At 42.8% G+C, this 22,055-nt stretch overlaps 1 protein-coding gene across 1 annotated transcript in view; it reads left to right on the forward strand.

Annotated features, from left to right (window-relative positions):
• TRPM8 (transient receptor potential cation channel subfamily M member 8) overlaps positions 1-22,055 on the forward strand; it is a 267,091-nt gene that overhangs the window by 213,294 nt on the left and 31,742 nt on the right. The window contains exons 12-16 of the mRNA XM_078683346.1: positions 3,935-4,219; positions 4,959-5,054; positions 11,883-12,012; positions 17,809-17,954; positions 19,494-19,606. Coding sequence (XP_078539472.1) covers positions 3,935-4,219; positions 4,959-5,054; positions 11,883-12,012; positions 17,809-17,954; positions 19,494-19,606 — 770 coding nt within the window. The remainder of the gene's footprint in view (positions 1-3,934; positions 4,220-4,958; positions 5,055-11,882; positions 12,013-17,808; positions 17,955-19,493; positions 19,607-22,055) is intronic.

Here is a 22,055-nt window from a genome sequence, read left to right on the forward strand (position 1 = left end):
GTCTTAGAGTCAGTTAGCTTTTCCCCTCATGACTTCTGGTTTATATCAACATGTTCCCTAAACATCAGATACTAGATAGGGTTTAGGTACATGTCGCTCCGACCCTCCAGACTTCAGTCTCTGCTCCTAGCACAGAGTTCATAGCCCCCAGCTTCTCCTCGTAACACGTCATTGCCAGTTTGCGCGCACCACCAGGTTAGAGGTCCCGGCTCCTTAGGTAGCCCCCTCCATGGTTTCCGCCCCATTCATGACATATTCTGTTACGTTTGCATCACATGTCTGAGTTACACCTTCTTTTTACTCTTATCTTTCGCGACTGCTACGCGTCACGCCTTCTGCTCCACCCACTGCTACGCCTACTGCAATGTAATGCTATGTGTTTGCGTTATGTATATATGCTCATGTATTGTTATTAAAAGTTAGCGCGCTCATCCCAGATCGAGCCCCAGCAGCTGCTGGGCCCTGTCATCCTATTCCTATGCAGGTTGTCCTGTTCCTGTCCTTATGCGGTATTAAACCTGCAAAAACTCCCACTACCTCGAATCTTGACTCTTATTTATTGAGCTATCTGTTATGATATATGTCTAGTCAAAAATAGGGTATTATTTATTTATTTACCACAAGGAGACGGCAGAAAAATATAAACTATGTATGTCACAGGTCAGCCAGTGGATGCAGAAGAATTGCCTAAAGCTTAATGGGGACAAGAGCGAAGTAATGATATTGGGGGGCGACGCAAATGTCTGGTCCCCTGCATGGTGGCCTAATAACCTGGGCAGGTGTCCAGATGCATTAGAAAAAGTGAAGAATTTGGGCATTACTCTGGATACCAGTCTTTCATTTGACGCCCAAGTCAGCAAACTGGCCTCAACAGTCTGGTTCATCTTAAAGATGAAAAAAAAAAAATTACTGCCATACTTACCAGAGGATTCTCGCAAGACAGTGGTGACAGCTTTAGCTTTGTCAAAACTGGACTACAGGAATGGTTTGTACGCCGGGGCTAGAATGAAGATCCTAGCCAAACTACAACGCCTGCAGAACGCAGCCGCTAGGCTGGTGCTTGGCACACCTAAATTCGAGCCAATTGGCCAGAAATTAAAAACCTTACACTGGCTTCCAATTGCAAAAAGGGTGCAATTCAAATCACTATGCCTAGCCTACAAGGCACTTCAGGGAATATGATCACAATTCCTCAAATCTCACCTAAAACCGTACGAACCGGCCAGACTTCTCAGATCCAGCCAACTGAAACTCATCAGGGTCCCGAAATTTAGACAAGCCAGTTGGGGTGGAAGAAGTTTCCTGGTGCACACAGCACGAACCTGGAACCGGTTGCCTCTTTTTATAAAAAACAGTCCATCTTTGGGGTCCTTCAGAAAGGCAGTCAAAACTTGGCTGTTCACTGTATAGCTCTAGCTGCCTGTCTCAATAGTCAGCGGTCTGTCACAGCGCCAAGACGCCTTCGGGCATTCGCGAGCTTTACAAATGGATAAATCAAATCAAATCAAATCAAATATGATCCACAGTAAATGTCCTCATTTTATCAATGAAACAGCTTCCGGGCTCTGAGTACTTCCCTGTTTTTACAAGCTGTTGCCCTTGCGCATTCAGTGTACCTTTATTTACTATTTTCTCTTGGTTAAACAAAGTTTTGCCTCAGAAATATCTTTCCCTAGTTGTGTACGACTACAAATAATACACTCCTTATTCTGCCATCTAAAACAACATCCAACATGGCAACCGAAAGCGTGTTAATGTCATGAGATCCAGAAAAGCATGGAACAGAAAGCAATAATGCCTAAAGGCACAATAAAGTTACGTGATTTAGAAGAAAAGTCAGTCCTTCTGAAATCTTGGCTAATGAGGAGAGTATGTTTTGCTGTCATACAAATCTACTGTATTCTGTCTTAACACACCCAGAGTGAGAGCACGTGCAGGTATCAAGTGGCACCGAGATCACTGCAGGCATCTACAAACCAACCTACACACGAGTACTGTTTCATGTACACAAGCAGGATCTCAATCAGAGTTCACAGAAAAGCAAAAGCACAGACTCTGGAGTCACGCCCAGGTGCCAGAGTCTTAACTTAAAGATTTTCAGATGGCCCAGGATGTCAACAGAAAACTCAAATTTATATCCATAGAACAGTTAAAAACAAGTGAAAACTTACTCACCTTGTTCACTGCATAGTATCACTTCATTTTTTGAAACTGAAGGATCTAACATTTCTTACTTAATTCAGCATATCCGAAATGAAGGATGAATTCAGGAAGTCTGAATTCCCCTCAGTAGTTCAGCATTTAAAGTCCTAATCTGATGCATTTGAACCATTTGAGCAGTACACAGCTATTACTAGAGGAAATGAAAGGGGATACTGCTCCTAACTTTGAAACACTACCATTTTCTGAATTATCTTTGGAAGTATGTTGCTCTATACCTTTGTACAAATCTGGATATCTTTTTGAGTAGCATTTGAGTATAAGGCTCTGACTTTAAATATTTCTGAATTATATATTCAATGTCATGAAATTTTGAATACGTATAATTATGCTGATGGTAATATGGAATGTTTACATTTGCATTATATTACATTTGATATTCATATTATTGGTAATTGTTCTACTTACCATGACAAATATTCATATTGTTCATATTTTTTTTTAATGTTATGTTTATATGATACTAATCTTGGCTGTGTTACAGCCCTTCTAGAATTCAGGTCCCTCACATCAGTAGAGAACTTGAGTTCATCTAGCTGTTGTCTAGGGTGCAGCATCGCATCCATGTTAAAGGGCAGTGTTAGGGTTGATTATCCTCAGACGCCCACTACACCACTGAATCTCTGTGTACTTCCATGATAGGAAACAAGATAAGCTATTACAAGACATATAAAGGCATACAACATGTGTATCTGGTGGGCGAATTTTGGTAGAAAGTAGGACATTGTCAAAAAATGAATTTCATTTGGCATTGCCAAATTTGAGCATTGTGGTGAGGGCGGATAGCATTGAGACCAGGGATACTCTCAGGAAAACAAGAGACAAGGTATTCGTGAAAACAAGAACTTCACTGCAGGATCTTTGTAAACGTAGGCCATATTCGGGAAAGATCTGAAAATTGTGACTCAATGGGTTAAAAGGGATTTAAGAACGGTGTCATTCAGGGTGATGAAGTGGGATTAAAGGACAGTGTAGAGAATGGAGACAAAAGGGAGTAATACACAAGAATAACAGGGGATGGGCTGCAGTGCCATGATGTGGATGGATAGGAGGGAGAGAGTGTGGTTAGGAGAACATTTCAGTGAGGGGAAGTAGAAAGTAATGAAAGTGAATACTTAATTTTATAAGTTATAGGAAATGGGTGGGGTCAGTGCTCTGGGAACAAGGTGGGGTGAGAAGAGGGTTAAGTGGATAAGCTGGTCTACAGTTCTGACACACAAGGAAGAATATGTGAGATTTTAAAAGACAATTGGAGAATAAGAGGGGAATACATGAGAAGAGATACATACAGAAATCTGGAATTGAGAAAAGTCTATGAAATTTGAGTTCTTTATGCCTGACAGCTTTACAACTTTCACCGCCTCAAGTGTAGCTGTTGTTCTTAAATTCATATGATTGCCTGAGATGAAGCAGAGTCCCAACACTCATTCTTTGATTCTTTGCAATATGTATCAAGCCTCTCACTAGGTCATTCATGCTTCAAAGAAAGCCTACAAGCACATGCTAATATTGTTCCTTTTTGTAGTGGGGATAATAAACTGTTATTTATAATCCCCAAAAAGATCCCTGAACTTTCCTTTGATCTCAGATAGCATGAATCAATACATCTAGTCTTGTAACAGAACTGTTTTTTTTCCATACACTGAGTGGCTTAACATAAAATAGCAACTTACTTCTAATATTGCTCTGTGTTTTTTTCTCCATCCATTTCCAGTCTGCTGACTTGGAGGATGCCATGTTCTTGGCCTTGGTAAAGGATCGTCCGAAATTTGTACGCCTCCTGCTTGAGAACGGCTTGAATCTGAAGAAGTTCCTTAGCTGTGAGGTGCTCACGGAGCTTTTCTCTGAGAACTTCAGCTCTCTGGTCTTTCGGAACCTGCACATCGCAAAGAACTCCTACAACGATAACCTGCTCACCTTTGTCTGGAAAATGGTCACCAACTTTCAGAGGAGCAAAAAGGAAGATGGCAGCATGAAGGATGGAATGGAAGTTCAAATAGTAGGACGTTACCTTGTGGGTGAAGCAATTTTAGATACAAAACTTGCTTAAGCCATGGTTTTAGAACTGGAAGAGTGAAGTTCCCTCTGAGATGTCAATGTCAGGCATAATGGTGGCAATAAAAGAATGTCATTGAATGATGTATATTGCAATAAACATTGTGATTGTACTATGGGAAACGTGAGAGACTTTCCAGTGGGTGGTTGCCCCTAATGCGTAGAATAGCTGAGGCAGTCTGTCACACATACACTTTTCAAAGGGATTGTCCTCTGTGGAAATCTTCAGAATTTCTTATTTGCCTGTTCATCGTAATGTACTATAAGAGTTATGTGTGTTGGTGTGAGATAGATGGGGGCAAGGCACACGTCCATACATATGCTTACAGACTACACTTACACTGATAGGGAACTACAGTAAAGACAATTCCTATTATTGAGAGACAGTTCTAAAGAAGAAGTTATTTAAGAGGTCATTACTATGGAGAGCTCATGAGCAGTGCTTGGAACCATTCTTCTTTATGGAGCAGTTTTTAGTATCACCTTCTATTTAACATAGAGGCCACCCTTATGTTAGTCTAGAGCTTCATTAGCTTTCACACAGGCCACACTTAAATATACAATAAAAGTACTTATCTGTAGAGCAAGCAGGTGGAAACTGTAGTCAGGTTCCTTCACAGACGCTCAGTCAATACTAGAGACCTGTCATGTAAGTAAAAATATTTTTGTCAATCTTTTGCTAGGAAACATCTCCAATCACAAGACACCCACTACAAGCCGTCTTCATCTGGGCTGTTCTGCAGAACAAGAGGGAGCTTTCGAAAGTCATTTGGGAGCAGGTATGGAAGTCCAAGAAAGAAAGAGTATTAACACATGTCTTTATCTTATTATTAAATCAAACAGCATTTGCATAGTCACCTCTGAGGTTATCTGGGTGCAGAGGGTCCAGTACCTCCGTTGAAGAGCCAGGTCTTGAGTTTCTTTCTGAAGTTCACCAGGGAGGGGGTTGTCCAGAGGTGGAAGGGCAGGCCGTTCCAGATTTTTTCCGCAATGAAGGAGGATTGATGCGTGGTGTGGGCAAGGGTGAGTGAGGCAGAGCACAGATGTTTATCGGCCCGGTGTAAGTCGATGGATGGGGTATGATGACCCTTTTTTCATGGAGAGCTCTGTATGCATGTGTGAGGATCTTGAACTTGCATCTCTTCAGTATGGGGAGCAAGTGGAGGTTTCTGCGATGAGGGGTGATATGGATCCATTTGAGGAATTCCAGGATAAGTCTTGGTTCGATGTTTTGTATGGTCTGAAGTCTTTTGAGGAGCTGTGTGGCGATTCCGGAGTAGAGAATGTTGCCATTGTAGAGGCAGCTGGTGATGAGGGCTTGAGTGATGGTCTTTCTGGTGCTAATGGGTATCCATCTGAAGATTCGGCTAAGCATGCAGAGGGTGTGGAAGCAGGAGGTGGTGACTGCATTGACATGCCATTTCATGGCTGGCTGTCGGGGATGATGCCGAAGTTGCGTGCATGGTCTCTTGGTGTAACTGAGAGTCCAACCTCTGACAGCCACCAGATGTGGTCCCATATGGCAGTGTCTCTTCCAAAAAACAGTACTGTTTTGTTGTAGTTGAGTTTGAAGCAGCTTTCTCTCATCCTCATTTCTCGTTGTTCATGGCTTTGCAGAAGTTGATTTTGGCATTGAAGGGTTCCTGGGAGAGTGAGAGCATAAGTTGGATGTTGTCAGTGTAGGAGATTGTGTTGAGTCTATGGACACTGACAATGTGTTGAGGGGATTCATGTGGATAGTGAACAGGGTGGGGCTGAGTGATGATCTTTGGAGTACGCCACAGATGATGCTCTTGGGAACCGAGATGAAGGGGTGCAGTCGGATGCTCTGTGTGTGTCCTAAGAGGAAGGAGGCAATCTACTTGGCCACGTCCTGCTGTATGCCATATTGTGATGTCTATCGATAAGGGTGTGGTGAGAAATGGTGTTGAATGCCACAGATAGGCCAAAAAGGATCAAGGCCTCCGTTTCTCCATGGTCGGAGAGAGTTCTGATGTCGTCTGTGGAGGTGATTAGTGTGTTCTCAGTGCTGTGTTTGGCACGGAATCCTGATTGTGAGGCATTGAGTAGGTGGTTTTGTTCCAGTTCTTCGGTGAGCTGTTAGTGGATGGCTTCCTTGAGTACTTTGGCTGGGTAGGGGAGCTAAGAGATTGGTCAGTAGTTTTTGAGGTCGCTGGTGTCAGCAGAGGGCTTCGTGAGGAGGGGTTGGGCCTCTTTGTGTTTTCATATGTCTGGGAGGTTGCTGTGGAGATGGAGGTGCCGAGGATGCTAGTAAGTTCTGAATTGATAGAGTTTGCTCCAAGGTTGAAGAGGTGGTGGAGGCAGGGGTCATTGGGTAACCTGGAGTGGATGTGGTGGTCTGGGTGGTGATTAGGGACCAGGTGGTTATCGTTTGACTGATGTTTGTTGGTGGGTACAGGTCGTCGAGGCTGTGACTGGATGGTTGGGTGTCGATGTTCTTGTAGTTGGTGGCAATCTTGCCGTGGAAATAATCTGAGAGGGTGTCACAGAGTTCTTTAGCGGGGTGGATGGTGTTCTCTGTGGCTGTTGGGTTATTAATGTGATTAGAGCCTGTCATTGCCAAACACCAAGATAAACAATGCTAACGAAGAGTGAAGAAAGTCAGTTCCTTCATTGTCTCTGTATAAAGGGGCATTTACATTAAATCCAGTAGGAGACAATCTTCATTGGCTACTAACGCAAGCATTTTAAGGATGTTGGATTTGAGCAGAGAAGGATTGGCAGACAGAAAAATCTGTTCAATTCCTAATATGTTTGTGTCACTGGAATGTTGACAGGTGTAGGGCAGAATGTCACATGTAGGGTTGCCTGCCTGATGTGCGACTGAATGCCTTTGATTATCTGGTCCTTTAGAGGCAATAGATTCGTAGAAGTCTCAGCACTTTCAATAGCCTGGTAGGCCACAAATGGATTAGAGCTTGTACACTAAAATTCACACATCTCAAAGTTGAGTGAAGGATATTATTCTATTTGGAAATTCAAATACAGTGTTTTATATAAATTGTTTCATATATGACAAGCATGCATGGCAGAGTCACCAATCTTAATAATATTGGGCAGCGTAGAAGTCACTAATGGACATTACACTAAAGAGTGACTACAACAAACTCATTTGTCAGGTGTGACATTTTAAAACATTTATATTTTTGTGTTGTCACGCTCCTTGTTCCAGAATATCTTAAGAAACTTCGAAATATTTCAAGGACATACCTTCCTAAATGAATACTCACAGCATTGCTAAACTGTTTAGAGCATTCATACCTATGGAGTGCTCTGCAGCCTCAGGCAATAAGACTTTTTTCCACATACTAGCTTCGGTACCATAAGAAAGTCATAAAAGCTTCTAATCTCTCAGAAAAAATATCCTTTTCCAATTAATACAATCAATCATCACTCCCTTACTAAAAGAAGTAATGGACAACACCTGATACATAGCCAATCAGATAAAAAGTTCTAATCTTAATCTTCAAACGTAAAATCTTCAAAAAGGAATGTGCTAGCTACTTGCGGAAATATGTGTTATTATAATATGACCTGCTCTGTGACTGCAAAGAAGTGTTTGGACTATAAAAGCAACTGAGTTGCAGCTGCCAATATCAGATTAGTTGACCTTTTCATTGCCCTAAACAAAGAATGTCAGTCAGCCACTCCTCCTCAGCATATGATATATTAGATCACAGTATCCTCCTGAAAAACAGTGAGGATGGCCGTCAATATTGAGCATTACATGAGTCTGTTTCGCCCGGTTCTGCTAGTGCTACCCAGTTGACTAGTCATCATCTGACCACACACGTCAGATGTCTGAAGGGGCTTGTGTAGCATCTATGGGGGTTACAAATCTCACTGCTGTGGCTGAACATTTGTAAGTGCTACTTGGACGAAGATCGAACATTCCAGATGTACTAAGAGGACACTCAGATCCAGTTGTATGTCGTAGATGAAACAGGGAGCTAAGATGCAGTCACAAATTATCTTAATTGCCTGCTCTGTTGGATGAGCGAGAGCCTCATGATCCTTTTAGTGGGTGGTGAAAAAGACGAAGAGCTACTTTCCACTAGGTTATCAGTCATATGTACTACACCACAACCTCTGCGGTCTTCAACCCAGACCTTTTCTGCATTCTCTAGATAATCATCACAGTGAAGGGAAACAATTTCAGACTCTCCTTTTGCCATAAAGCGATACCATGCTACTGCGGTGAGGACTAAGTAGACGTGACTACTTCGATAGTCTTGACTTATCTAACTTGCTTCAAGTTGATCTACAGGTACCAACCAACCAACATGATTAACAGACTGCAAAAGCAGGCAGTTAGACTGATCCTCAATTAGAAGAAATATGACACAATGTTGCCTTTTTTCTGCACAATACAAACCATTGATGCCATCAATGCAGCTTACATCAAACCATGCTTTAAAGGTGCTTCACTGGCTCTCAGTAGGTAATGCTGTATTTCTACAGCGTGAGGTTTTCTAAGACATACTCTTATTGCACATGTGAAGGAGGAAGCATGACCTGTTAGGCCTATCAAAAGACTGTTCAAAGGAATCATAAAGAGGACCACTCTGCTCATTCAAGATCTAGTCAGTGAAGATGATGGTGCTTCTGGTGCGACAGTTTTTCACATGAATTTTGTGATCAACTGGTGGTAGACTGTCAATTAGTCGTCTTTTTAATGCGATTGTGAACCAAGTTTTTGTCAGTGTAAGTAGGCGAAGAATGTAATCTTCAATCAGAATGTGGATATAGGTTTCTTTCTCAGCATCAACCTTAGATCTGTCATTCATGAAGTTGAAAGAGGTGTGGAGACAGTACTGTGCATGGGGAAAGGCAAGAAGTATGATATATGTAATGTCGCAGGGCCTCGGGGGATAGAGGGTGAATTGTTTCAAGAAGACACAAGGGACGTCACTGCTTTCATGTTTGGTGGTAGGTAAAAGATAGGTAGCAGAAAGGTGTCTTATAATGTAAAGCTAGGATGAAGTTGTAAAAGAGGTTAAACCTTTAGGTTTACCTATTGGCTCTACAAGGCAGACACAGCTTCCACAATGGACAATGGACAATGGACCCAATGAGCAAAGGGAAGTGTCTTGAGTTGATTTGCTAGTGGATTTCTGGGTTGCAAGGAGCAACCTAATTCTAACAAGAAACGATCCCGTGTTTTAGCAGCAGGGTAAGAAAAAGATCTACCTCCCTGTCTGCTAAGACAGATTTTGGAACTGACACCAAGTGAAGAGAGAAAAATTGTAGAGAACCAGAAGAGGTGTAATTAGTGAATCCATCTAATGTAAGAGGGACCAAGAATATTGAGACCTTGATGAGGGATGCATAACGACTTGAAAACAATGGGCTTGATTCACAAAGGCAATCTGAGACAAAAGACTTTTGATTTTCACAGAGGTCATTAGGAGACGTATCTTTACATCTGCAGTCGGGCCGGAATCTGCAGCTCAAGCCGTACTCTCCGGTTCAAGTCGTATTCTCTGGCTCGGGCCAGAATCTCCTGCTCAGGACGAATGAAGTGTAATCAATGGGCTGGAATGCAATTTTTACAAAAAAGAACATTAGGAATGTGAGATAAATGGTAGAGGAGGTCATGAAAATCAGTTTGGGCAGGGAAAAGGGTGTGGCCAGACATTGCATCGTATCCCAGAAAACTTTGCTTCTTTTCATCATGGTACATGCAGTCCACAATTTGCACTCCCTTCAGCCTTGGCTGTAGTGTTACAGCACACTTACTGTTGACTTTAGTGTTACACCAAACGTTTCTGGGATGTTATGTAGTTTCTGGCCACACCCTTTTCCCTGCCCAAACTGATTTTCTTGACCTCCTTTACCATTTATCTCATATTCCTAATGTTCCATTTTGTAAAACTTGAGTTCCGGCCCATTAATAACCCTTCATCCGGTCCGAGCCAGAGATTCCAGCCAAAGCCGGAGAGGAGCGCTTGAGTTGGAGAGTACGGGCCTGAGCCGGAGAGTACGGGCCAACTGCGGACGTAAAGATATGACTCCTAAATGACCTCTGTGATTACCAAAAGTCGTACAGTTAGACTTTTGTCTCAGATTGCCTTTGTGAATCAGGCCCAATGTGGTTTTGTATGGGCAGCCACTCTAGTGCTTGCAGGTGCTGTTTTATAGGGCCACGAAGCTGAATGCTTAATAGCAGCCTGGCAGCATTGTTATGTGCAGTCTGAAGATGATTGATGAGAAAGTGGACAATGCCAAGCAGGTGGCAGTTGGTGTAGTCCAGATGAGAGGTGACTAAAGATTGCACTACAGTTTCCCGTACACTTGTGTAGAACATTGTAGCAACAGTAAAGTCTTTCTCAAGAGATGCAGAATATAGAAGCTGTCTTAGTAATATGTGCTCAAAGGTGATCTTGCTGCAGAAGATAACACGTGAGTTCTTGGTAGTATGAACTGGATTGGGTAAAGAGATGAGTTCCATCGACCAACAAATAGAAAATTGAAAGTGATGACTACCAGAGAGCAGCACCTTAGTTTTCTCACCATTCTGTTTAGGGCAATTTATGCACATTCCATTTGCAATGGAGATCATACAGTTGCAGAAATTGTCTTGAGAGAAGGAAATGACTGTGTGATGTTTGCATAAAAAGTAATACTGAATCATATGATCTGATCAGATAGGCCAGGGGACAACATATATGCTGAGTAGTCTTGTGGGACCTCACATTCTGCAGCACACATAGAAGGAGGAGGAAAATGACATAATTGATTGTTTTTGTGCTGCAAAGTGTCTCTTCCGGCGCAAAAACAATCATCCCTGCATTGCAGAAACCCTTGCACTATGATGCAAGGCTGCCTGCATTGGAGCTAGGCAACCAATTGTGCGACAGAGCAGAGGAAAGAACAGGGATTTGTAAACACCAAATAACCCTGCACTTTTCTTATGACGCAGCTCAGTGCAGCAAGATGGCTTACAGCGCCTCGCCTTTTTCTGGTAAATATGCTCCTAAGTATACAAATGGAGGCTGTTGTTGGCATGTCCAGGTAGGACCAAGTCCATGGCCTAGTGAGTCTAGCGTGAATCTGCTGCCCTTCTGAATTAGTAGGAAGGGGTGTGCCCAAGGTATGAAAACACCTTCTAAATATAGAAACTCCAGACTCACTGTGAGGCTGCCCTTCTAGTGAGACATACTGGCAAATGACAGTTTTGCCAATTAAATCTAATTGCTAATCTACATGAAAAGTAAATTACATCCAAGTGTGCAATGGCAGACTTGTGTCAGCATGTCCAGATAGGACCAGGTCTGTGACTTCTGAATGGGATCCATCTTAGTTCACTAAAAGTTTCCATTGTTCTCTGAGTGGACAATTAATGTCTTAGGGTTTAGCCTCAGGATTTGTGTATACATTTCTTCTTAGCAGAATTAATTGGGGCAGGGTAGGTAATCTCATGACTGTTGCTATCAGCTAGTGCCTGCAGGCATGTTTAAGTTGCATTGACATGCATTGCTTAAATGATTACCATGCGGCCTATTTAATTCCTTTATAGGACATGTTTTGTGTCTGCATGTTGCATATCGTTTTCATGCTTCTGATGTGTCTTTTTTCCTCATTAGACCAGGGGATGTACTCTAGCTGCTCTGGGAGCTAGCAAGTTGCTGAAGAGCTTGGCCAAAGTCAAGAATGACATCAATGCCGCAGGGGAGTCGGAGGAAATCGCCAATGAGTATGAGACCAGAGCAGTTGGTGAGTTAAGGAGTCTCACATCTATAACAGTGTCTTACAATTAGATTCATGATTGTATTACAGGGAAATCATCAGAGCGCTACTGACATGAGGAACTGTTGAGATTCTTCAAAAACCTGGTGCCAAAAGGTTGTACTTCTGTGGTAGTAAATCAGACGAATGTCCTGACTGAACCTTAGTCTGACTGGCCTTTTAATGCCCCTGCTTCTTGTAAATTCCAATTTCCCTATTGGTCAGTCTTCTCTTTCAGACACTGGTATGATGTTTTTGCCAGAAGAACCTGGAGGAGAAAGGCTCTTTTCATCGAGCAAAATTATTTTTTACAAACGTTTCAGAAGGCATCAATGTATTTGGACAGCTTTAACATGGGCCGGTCTCCTGCTTTGATGGTCGATGGTGGCTCAGAATGCCCATTTTGATTACTGGGAAATACACACACTTGTAGGAAAACCCTGGGGGATTTGTCATTTCCATTTACGTGTGCTCATGCCTTGCTTGTGCACTACATGCGTTGCACAGTTCAATGGCTTTTTGAAACTGTCCCTTGAAATATCCCAACTTACATTAATATATTCTCCTAGAAAGATCTCAAAAGGTACTCTACTCGGACACTCATGCATTTGCCCAGAAAAAACATGCACACCGATGCACGAGCTATAGTTACTAGAGATAACTATAACTGTAGAATTTCAGTGTTTTTTTTTAGTTTAAAACGTTACATTGTCATAAAAATGTTCACCTTACTATAACATCACTTTAACCTTTGTTTTTTTCAGTGAATCTCTAGGACTTTTTTAAGCAAAGTAATATTTTATTACCATACATAAAGCCAAACCCATGCTGTGCACGGTCTTTGGCTGTGCATGGAGGGGGATTGGCCGCAGGGCCTGGCCTATGGTCAGTTTCTGTGTTCTACTGTTTGTAGGCAGCCAACCGCACCGCCCCCCGTCCACAACCCCCCCCCCACTGGTCAGCCACAGGGCATAGTGGGGAAGCCGGCAATTCTTTTATTTTGTTTAAAATATTGGAGCTGGGGGTGTGCGCTCCCCCCGAGCCTTTAGGGCCCCTGGAACCCAGTACTGTAGGGCTATTCTATTTAATTATGGGTAGGGGGCATGGGACCACCGCCCAAGCCACTAAGTACCCCTGAGGCTCCATACCCTAGGAATTTTTAAAAATGTTAATGGGAGGGGGAGCTCGGCCCCTCTTTCCTAGCCAATAGGGGCCCTGACGATCCCATTCCTCAGGGCTAAAACATATATTTGTGGAGAAATGTGGCCCCCTTCCGCAAGTCTGTATTGACCCAGAGGGACCTAATGCCTTTTTATTTTTATATTTCAAGAGGAAGGGGAGGGGGCCTGTGGCTCCCCTCCCCAAGCCCTGGGGGAATCGCACTGCCCCCCCCCCTTCCGGAGCCTGGAGTAAGCCCACCTTCAGCACTCCAAAACACAATGTTGGGGGCCACCGGAGGTTTGTTAGACATGCACAGTTTGCTCCGGATATGACCTGGAGGAAATTGTATGCGCAAAAGTCATGAGTGAGCCATGATTTTGGCTCGTCCCACAATGGGCACAAAGTATAAAACTAGGTGCAAAATTATACCGAAATTTTCTCCTCTACTCAACACAGAGAAAGGCTCCTAGTGCCTAGCACACAAAATGTGTCTAAGCAAAGTGCATCTAATACAAAACAAACCCTACTCACTATATAAAGCCGCTCATGGCTGTTCGACAACTGGTGCAGCATAGAAGTAGTAATGAATGCTTTCCTATCACACAAACTAGGCCCAACATGGTCCTGCTGACCTTATATAAAAGTGAAGTTCTTTGTTATATCAAAATGAAATACCATACAAAGAAGTATGCCTATAGGTACAGGGTTCTATAACAGGAGAAAGAGGCAAACGTTTATCTCCACCTCCCCCAACCTTCCATCAAACCAAATAGTAGTGCTCAGAAAGAGACAGTCAGCAGATCATTACTAAAATGGGCACTGTTGCATAGCAAAAACATCCCAGTGTCCATCTTCCCATAACTTACTGTCAGATACTAAACCCAAAGCTCAGGAATGCCAGTCATATCCTTTATGGCCTTTCTCCTCCATCTTATGTCATGATTTACCAGGCTGATCCAATATAGATTCCACTGCCCTCACAGTCACAGATTTTCATTTAACATAGATTCTCACTACAAGTCACTCTACATACTCACACCACTCACTCACTCGGATGTCAGATCAAGGTTCAAGCACATCATGATATCAGAAAATTTACTTAAGTGGGGTCAGTAGGCATCTCAATATTACTAAACAGGAAAAATGCCTATCCTGCACTACAGATAAAAAAAACATTGCTGCCACCAGCATTCCATGATTATTTTCTAGAACGTGGGCCCTAATCTTGTGTACCTGCAAGGCACGCTTGATGCACTTCTCCAGACCTTGGATCCACGCTCTAGGTCTCAGCAACTTTCCCACAGAGTAGGCCTCAGCATGCATGCACACATGATTGTCATGCATACTTGACACAAAAAATGAAGAACCAATGAAAACAACTGTTAAGTTTACTCAAGGCAGGGGTGCACATCTGTAAAACCATGCATGGAATGTTTCCATCCCAGCGCATGCTGCTCAGAGAAGAACCCTCAGAGCTGAAACAATTCAACTGCAAGCAATAGAAGAAATGGCATTTGGCATAGTCTGCTGTGAATAAAACCTTTTGCAAACTCTCCTACGCAATCTACTTTCACATCCTTTTTAGGTCTGACAGTAGACAAAACCTTTTGTTCTGACTAAAATTATATATACAGTATATCTGCTTTTACCCTTCTTTTATGGCCTGTTAGCCAGCACTCTTCATCCATTAGTTTGTTTTTGTGCCATTCACATTTTTTCCACGCAGTACAGCAGGAGGCAGTCAGCCACCACAGCTGCCCAGCCACGTTTCCCAGGTCCAAGCATGTTCTGCTGCACCATTCCCTGTTTTTTCTATGAATTCTGGGATTTGTAGTAATCTTTATTCCATCATAAAACATGGTCCCCAAACTCAAAGGAAAAAAACTGGCCTTAAGCAGCACATCACACATGGACCTGGGAAACTTGGCAGCTATGCCACAGCTTTGGCTAAATTCACTGTGAATGACAGCATTTTTTTCTTTCACAAGAGGACATTCACACACAAATTAGTTTCCATCAGTGCCATGGACTGCCAAGGCATTGTGCGATCTAAAAAAAGGTTTGCTTTTAGCCATGTCCTATTTATAGTGGCAAGGGCTCCAACAATAATGTTTTACAAAAACCATGACAAAACAAAACAAGAATTGACAAAACCAGGTATGCCTGCTATCTGAGAGCCTGAGTTGCTGTGAGCCTGGCCTACAATATATAAGTGTCCAGTGCTCCAACAGACCCCTGCCCAGCCTCATGTTTCAAATAACTCTTTTTCGCCACCCTATTCATTCACTACTAATAATGAAATAGGAAGTTGTTTGGGAGGAAATTCTAGAAGTCCAGAAGGATTAATTTAAACTAGAAAAAGTAAGGGTCTCTGGGATCGAAGAAAAGTATTAAGCTTGCATGGAGGAGTCAGGACAGAAGAGTAACTTGAGCAGGCTAATCCCCCATTCTGCTTTCAGGGCAGCAACCCACCAAGCACTTTGTCTCTCATTCACATGCAATGGTTGCCAGTCTAGCTAGTGTCTGAACCACTACCTGACCTAGGCTCCCCTGAATGGTACTCAACCGCTTGTGGGAGATGTATGGAGCTTGAGAGAGGCTTGGGGCATGAACCCCTTCTCAAAATGTTGGTTTCTTTTGGCCTAACCGGAGTAGGTGGAATCTGAGCTGCCCAGGTTGTGAGCCTTGATTGCTCATCCACGTTATTCCTTGTGCATTGGGTATATTTTTTCAGGAGTAGGTAGCATCCTTGCCTTTAAAAAGAAACAAATAAAAGGGCATAGCTACTGATAATATCACCAATTCCAGTTTTGATATTTTGGCATTCTTTCAATTAATCAGGCATTTATTTAAATCAATCAGGGATTTAGAAAGCACGGTAAATCATCGGTGAGGGTCTCCACGCGTTGGAGTTACCAGCTGCTCGTGCTGATCTGTTCATTCCAACAACCAGATCTTGAGTCCTTTCCTGAATTGCCAGTGCGATGAGACGGTCCTGAGGGGCAGAGGAAGGTCATTCCAAGCTTTGGCCAATAGGTGTAAGAAAGAGCATCCTCGCTGTTGCCTCAGCGGATCTTGTCTGCAAGGAAGAGGGAGGCAGATCTTAGGCGTCTGGTTGGTTGGTGGAAGATCATACGTTTGTTGATGTATGCTGGCCCTTCATTATTCAGGGCTTTGTGTGCGTGGGTCAGCATCTTGAGCTGACATCTCTTCCTGGTCAGGAGCCAGTGCAGCCTCTTGAGGTGGGGAGTGATGTGGGTCCATCTGGGGATTCTCTTACTCATTCAACATCATCTCTACTTGGTGCATATTGCCACATGAATTACCGGATCTTATCTGATTGCTCCCTTTTGTGGTGTACGTGCACTGAGCATCTTGTTGCAATTATGGCAGGTTGATGCTTAGTAGCTCCTTATAGTAATAAATACATTTTTTTGTATAGTTAATACAAACAATGATAGAGTCTTATATGTTTAGTCTTTATTACAATTACAATTTGTGAGTCAATCTCTCACATAGCTCACTCATTACATCAGCAATTTTTGGATCCCATAACATGATACCCCACCTTGATGGTCATCATGCTCGACATAAAACACTTCCCACATAGGCTTTAAACAAGACAAAACACCCTCCCAAACACACACCCTAAAAGGTATAGCTTGATACCCACAAATGCTTCAATACCCAAGATATAAGTAGTAAGCACTATCCAAATGCCACATTACAATATTGCTAACTCTATTTATATGCCACAAAACAGTTTTAGCCTGCTTTCATAACATATATTCTAATTAAGGCATATAACCTTAGCCAAAACTAGGTGTTGCCATAAAACTAGAAAAGGGCTGCACAGCATTTTAGTGATGTGAACATCACAAAATCCTCTGACAAGCCTAGCCACAGTGTGGTTGTCTGAGACTCCCTGGATGAGGCATGCAAATGAACTGCTGCTGCATTTTTCCCGGAAAAAGATATCCTGCTGTTCCAATGGATTTCCAAAACAGACAGACAGCCCACTGGATCAGGCTCAGCATGCATGTGTACCACTGCAACCTCAGTGCTACTTTTCAGGAGTCAGGATAGGATGAAAGATGGTCAGACACATCATTTTGTTTTACAGAGGCCCTACTGCTTAAAAAACCTCGGCATTACTTAGTCTCTGGTATTGGTGATGTACCACTACACCAAAATATAAAGACTGAAAAGAGGAAAAATGACACTTTAGTAAAGAACATTAATAAAGTGATAAAAACAATTGGAATCGGTTTGACTTGTGACAGCAAGGGACAGGGTATTATGAAGAGTCAGGAGAGCGATAGGGGATAGAAAGAACAGCCTACTATAATTTCATAGGTGGCCAATGATTTTGAAAGGTTGATAGGGCTGGGATAGTTCCTATTCGTTTTAAAGGCAGATAAGTATGCAATAGAATTACAGATATGCCTTGCCTGTGTTCGTTTATGCAACCGTCCTCCTAGTCTTTAAAATGTACAAGAGGGGTGAGAACCTCAATTTTCCGATGTGAAAATTAATTGTCCTTCTCTCTTGACTCTGCGCTATATTGCCCTTTTGTACCTATGCCACGCTTCTCTTTTCTCTTCCTGCTTTGTGTTGTCCTAGAACTCTTCACGGAGTGTTACAGCAGCGACGAAGATCTGGCTGAACAGATGCTGGTATATTCTTGTGAAGCTTGGGGTGGGAGCAACTGCCTGGAACTTGCTGTGGAAGCAAAAGACCAACAATTTATTTCACAACCAGGAGTCCAGGTATGAAGTTTAGCAGTGCACCATCCCAGTGCGAGTAGCGCAGACAGGCAGATAGAAATACCTCTGGAGATGTTGGATCTAACTAGGGATGAATGTGGGAAGTGCACATCTAGGAACTGGGGAAAGCTGCACCCCATCCCTCCCTGCCAGATGGCACCACCTCCGACCATGATGTCCTAGGCAGGGTGGCCTCTTTCCATAAAGTGGATACACATAGGGATTCAATTGAGGAGGATTTCCTGCTGGAAACCCTTCCTTCCTTCCAGTGTTCCATGCAATACTTGCAAATGTTGAAGGGGAAGCTAAAACCACCTTCTGACATTTTCATAGAGACAGTTAAAGCACGAGTCGTCACCCAGAGGCTGGACAAAAAATATAAGGCATCTCGGTCAGACCCAGTGTACATTAAAAGTCAACTTCCTACCTCGACTCATTGGTGGGCCATACTACACTCAAAAGGGCCAATGTGCAGGGCACTGGGGATGTACCACTGCCTGACAAAGAAAGTAACATGATTATTGTGGCTGGCAAACCCATCGCTGCTCAATCTACCAACCGCTGGCACATTGTTAATTCAATTGACTTACTTTCCTGGTATGTCAGAGCCCACTGGGATGAAATGGAAGAGCTCCTCCAGCATCTCCCAGATGAATATTGCAAAAGGGGGCAAGATTTAGGCTCTGAAGGCAAACTCATCCCAAGTACCACCATAGGATGTGCCCTTGATGCTGCTTACATTGCGGTTCACAGCATCAGTTACAGCATACTCATACACAAACACATCTAGCTCAATGTCTCTGGCTTCAAACCAGACGTTCAACAGCATCTCCTCAAACTGCCCTTCGATGGCAACACCTCTTCGGGCCACAGGTTGATGAGATGCAGGAGAAGATCAAGAAAGAAATGGAGATTGCCAAAGCCATTGGTCCCTTCCTAACGCCCTCGATGATATATATATCATCCAGATTTATAAATGTGGAGTTAAGAACACTACATCTATACTTCCACTATATGCACTTAACTTTGGATATTTTTTTCCTCGATATTCTGCCACAATATTAGTGTATCACGATATTCCTACCCTCAATATTTTGAAGTGCATCCCACTGACATCATATTATATCCAGTGATCAAGTGAGTGTATTCAACACTCTAAAGGAACTTTGGTGTTCCTCCTTTAAAACTAGTTTTTAGAGAAATGTGGATAGACGATTTACAGTATAATATTGCAGATATATTAGCTAAAAAGCTACAGGTTCGGGAATGAAAGCCTTAAAACATTCTAGTCCCATTTAAGGTCTAGGAAACAACAGGTTTCTCCACTTGGAGGTATTTTCTCCACAATATCCTAGGGTAATTTCCTCATCACCATGAGGCTACTATACCTATGGTACACAAGTAATTTAGAAGTGCTTCTAACAAAATCCAGTATGACAAGTAAACATCTGTTAATTTAAGCATTGGAGGCAAAGTGGGAATCCACACACATCAATTGTTATCCTAACGATTCTGAACTACTTGACCATTCCTTCACTACAGAACTTCCTGTCCAAGCAGTGGTACGGCCATATCTCAAGGGACACGAAGAATTGGAAAATTATCCTCTGCCTCCTCTTCCTCCCTCTGATCAGCTGTGGCTTAATCTCCTTCAGGTAATGTGGCAAAGAGGGCATTGGGTAAGAGACTTCTCATTGTAAACTCTTTGATATCTACTGATTTGCCCAGTAAATGCATTTTAGCTCTATTTGATGATAAACTAAATGGGGTTGGTGGAGCCTTTATGTACCAGTGTGCAAAGGCATAGTAATGGTTTACTCAGCTTTCTTCCCCTGCTCTCTGTAGAGCATCCAGCTGTCGTGTGCATGCCCCAGCTAACACAGCAAGAGAACGGTGTAAAGAAAATGGTAAAAAAAATTACACTGACTCCAGCAGTGCTACCAAATTTATCAAAATATGTGCAATAACCAACAGGACAATTTAGAACTCATCAAGGAGCACACCAAACTTACCTGCAGCTATATATATATATATATATATATATATATATATATATATATATATATATATATATTGATAACTATAACATTCCGGTAACCTTTTTTTCAGTGAATATATATATATATATATTCCAAGGCTAATCTCCATCTTGCGAGGCAGATTATGAGGCGACACAGCGGGGTTAAAAAGTTCACCATTTTCATTTATTTACATTAGGCATGACGCGTTTCGGTAATGTCCTTTATCAAATGCCTTTTTAGTAAAAAGTTGCCACTGGTGTCTGCAGTTCCGATGTTGCTATTTTGTGTGCTGCCATCTCACTGAAGTAGTTATGGTCATCTGGAAAACACGGCACGGAGTCACCTGTTGCCCCCTGAGTAGGACTGCATCATCCAGCATGCAGTGTTTCCCTCATGCTGGCTTGTGGCTCCGTTTGGTCGGTTTGTTCGTTCCTCTCCCGTTGGAGACCCGACCTGCAGCGTTTCCAGGCAGGAACTGCCACACATGTTCTGGGCTATGAGGTGTGGCGTCCATTTTCCCTCACTCCCTGCCCCGCACATCCGATGACTTCAGGTTCGGAGAGGCTGGTGAAGTAACAGCTGCTCTTCATGCAGGTATGAACTGCCATTTGGCAGCGTGTCCTCTGATATCACTGGAGTGTGAGGCGGTCGGGGAGTCTACGCAAATCCATAGCGACTCCCATAACGCTTGTGGGAGGGCCATCCTCGCGTGTTGCAAGCACACGCTATTTATTCCAAGGCTAATCTCCATCTTGCGAGGCAGATTATGAGACGACACAGCGGGGTTATTCACTGAAAAAAACAAAGGTTACAGGGATGTTATAGTTATCAATTAGAATAAAAAACAAACTTAGAAATTCACTTAAAAACACAAAAGTTACAGGGATGTTATAGTTAGTGCAAGATTTTATTCATACACAACCAGAGAAATTTGGCTGTTATAGTTACCTGACCTAACTATAACTTTCGCCCCCGCAAGGCACTGCTAATTACCTCACATATCACATCACTCATGACATGTTCTATGACATCATTTATGATATCTCAAATTACATAATTGATGATATCAATGGTGACATCACTGGTGACATCATCAAATGAGTGTGCTAACTTGTTTTATAGTTTACATAGTGGCAGGTGAGTACCATATTACCTTTTACCTAATTTTGTACAGCCTGTGTCCAGATAATGAGTATAACTGTTTACAAAACGCACATGCTTCTAATGCATCATAGGTGCGTAGAGGGTATTGAGCACGTTATACATCTTTGTATTGAAGAGTAACTCTATGAGTAGTTGACAGTTGATGAAGCGTGTTCATTATGTTCCACCCAAATGATTTTGGTACTGCAGAAATAGTTTCCATCAAATTTGAGATGTCATCTGTGATGTCATGAGTGATGCCACTGACCATGTCATGAGTAATGTAATATGTGAAATCTTGAGCAGTGCATTGTGGGGGCATGACTTATAGTTAGCTCAGGTAACTATAATTGCTGAATTTCACGGGTTTTGTATGAGTGAAATCTGAGCCTAACTATAACGACCCGGTAACCTTTTTTTTTTTAAGTGAAATTCTATTGTTTTTTTAACTAGTAGTCGTGTTTGCAGAGTGGTGGAGAAAGGGGGTTGGGCCTGAGACTTACTGGAGGTAAAAGGAGGGCTTCTGGGCTCTCAAGAATCCTCAGCATCCAAGAGAACTTCATCCCCCAACAAGTAGCGCACCAGGAGTCACATTTGCAGAGTGGTGGAAAAAGGGGGAGTGGACTCCAAAGTCCTCTCAGCAATCATGCTCTATGGGACTTACTGGAGATAACAGAACGCCTTGCTGGCTGCCAAGTGCCCTCTGGAGCTGAGGTGACTTCATTCCCCAACCACAGTGCACCAGGAGACATGTTTGCAGAGTGGAGAAGAAAGGGGGTGTGTCGTCTGACAACCTCCCAGGACTCGTGCTGTGTCAGACTTACTGGAGGTAACAGGAGGGCTTCTGGGTTCCCAAGAACCCTCACCATCCAAGAGGATTTCATTCTCCAACCAGTAGTGTGCCAGGAGGCGCGTCTGCAGAGTGGTGGAGTAAGGGGGC

Source organism: Lissotriton helveticus, chromosome 3_1 (genome assembly GCF_964261635.1).
Source record: "Lissotriton helveticus chromosome 3_1, aLisHel1.1, whole genome shotgun sequence".
Lineage (NCBI taxonomy): Eukaryota > Metazoa > Chordata > Amphibia > Caudata > Salamandridae > Lissotriton > Lissotriton helveticus.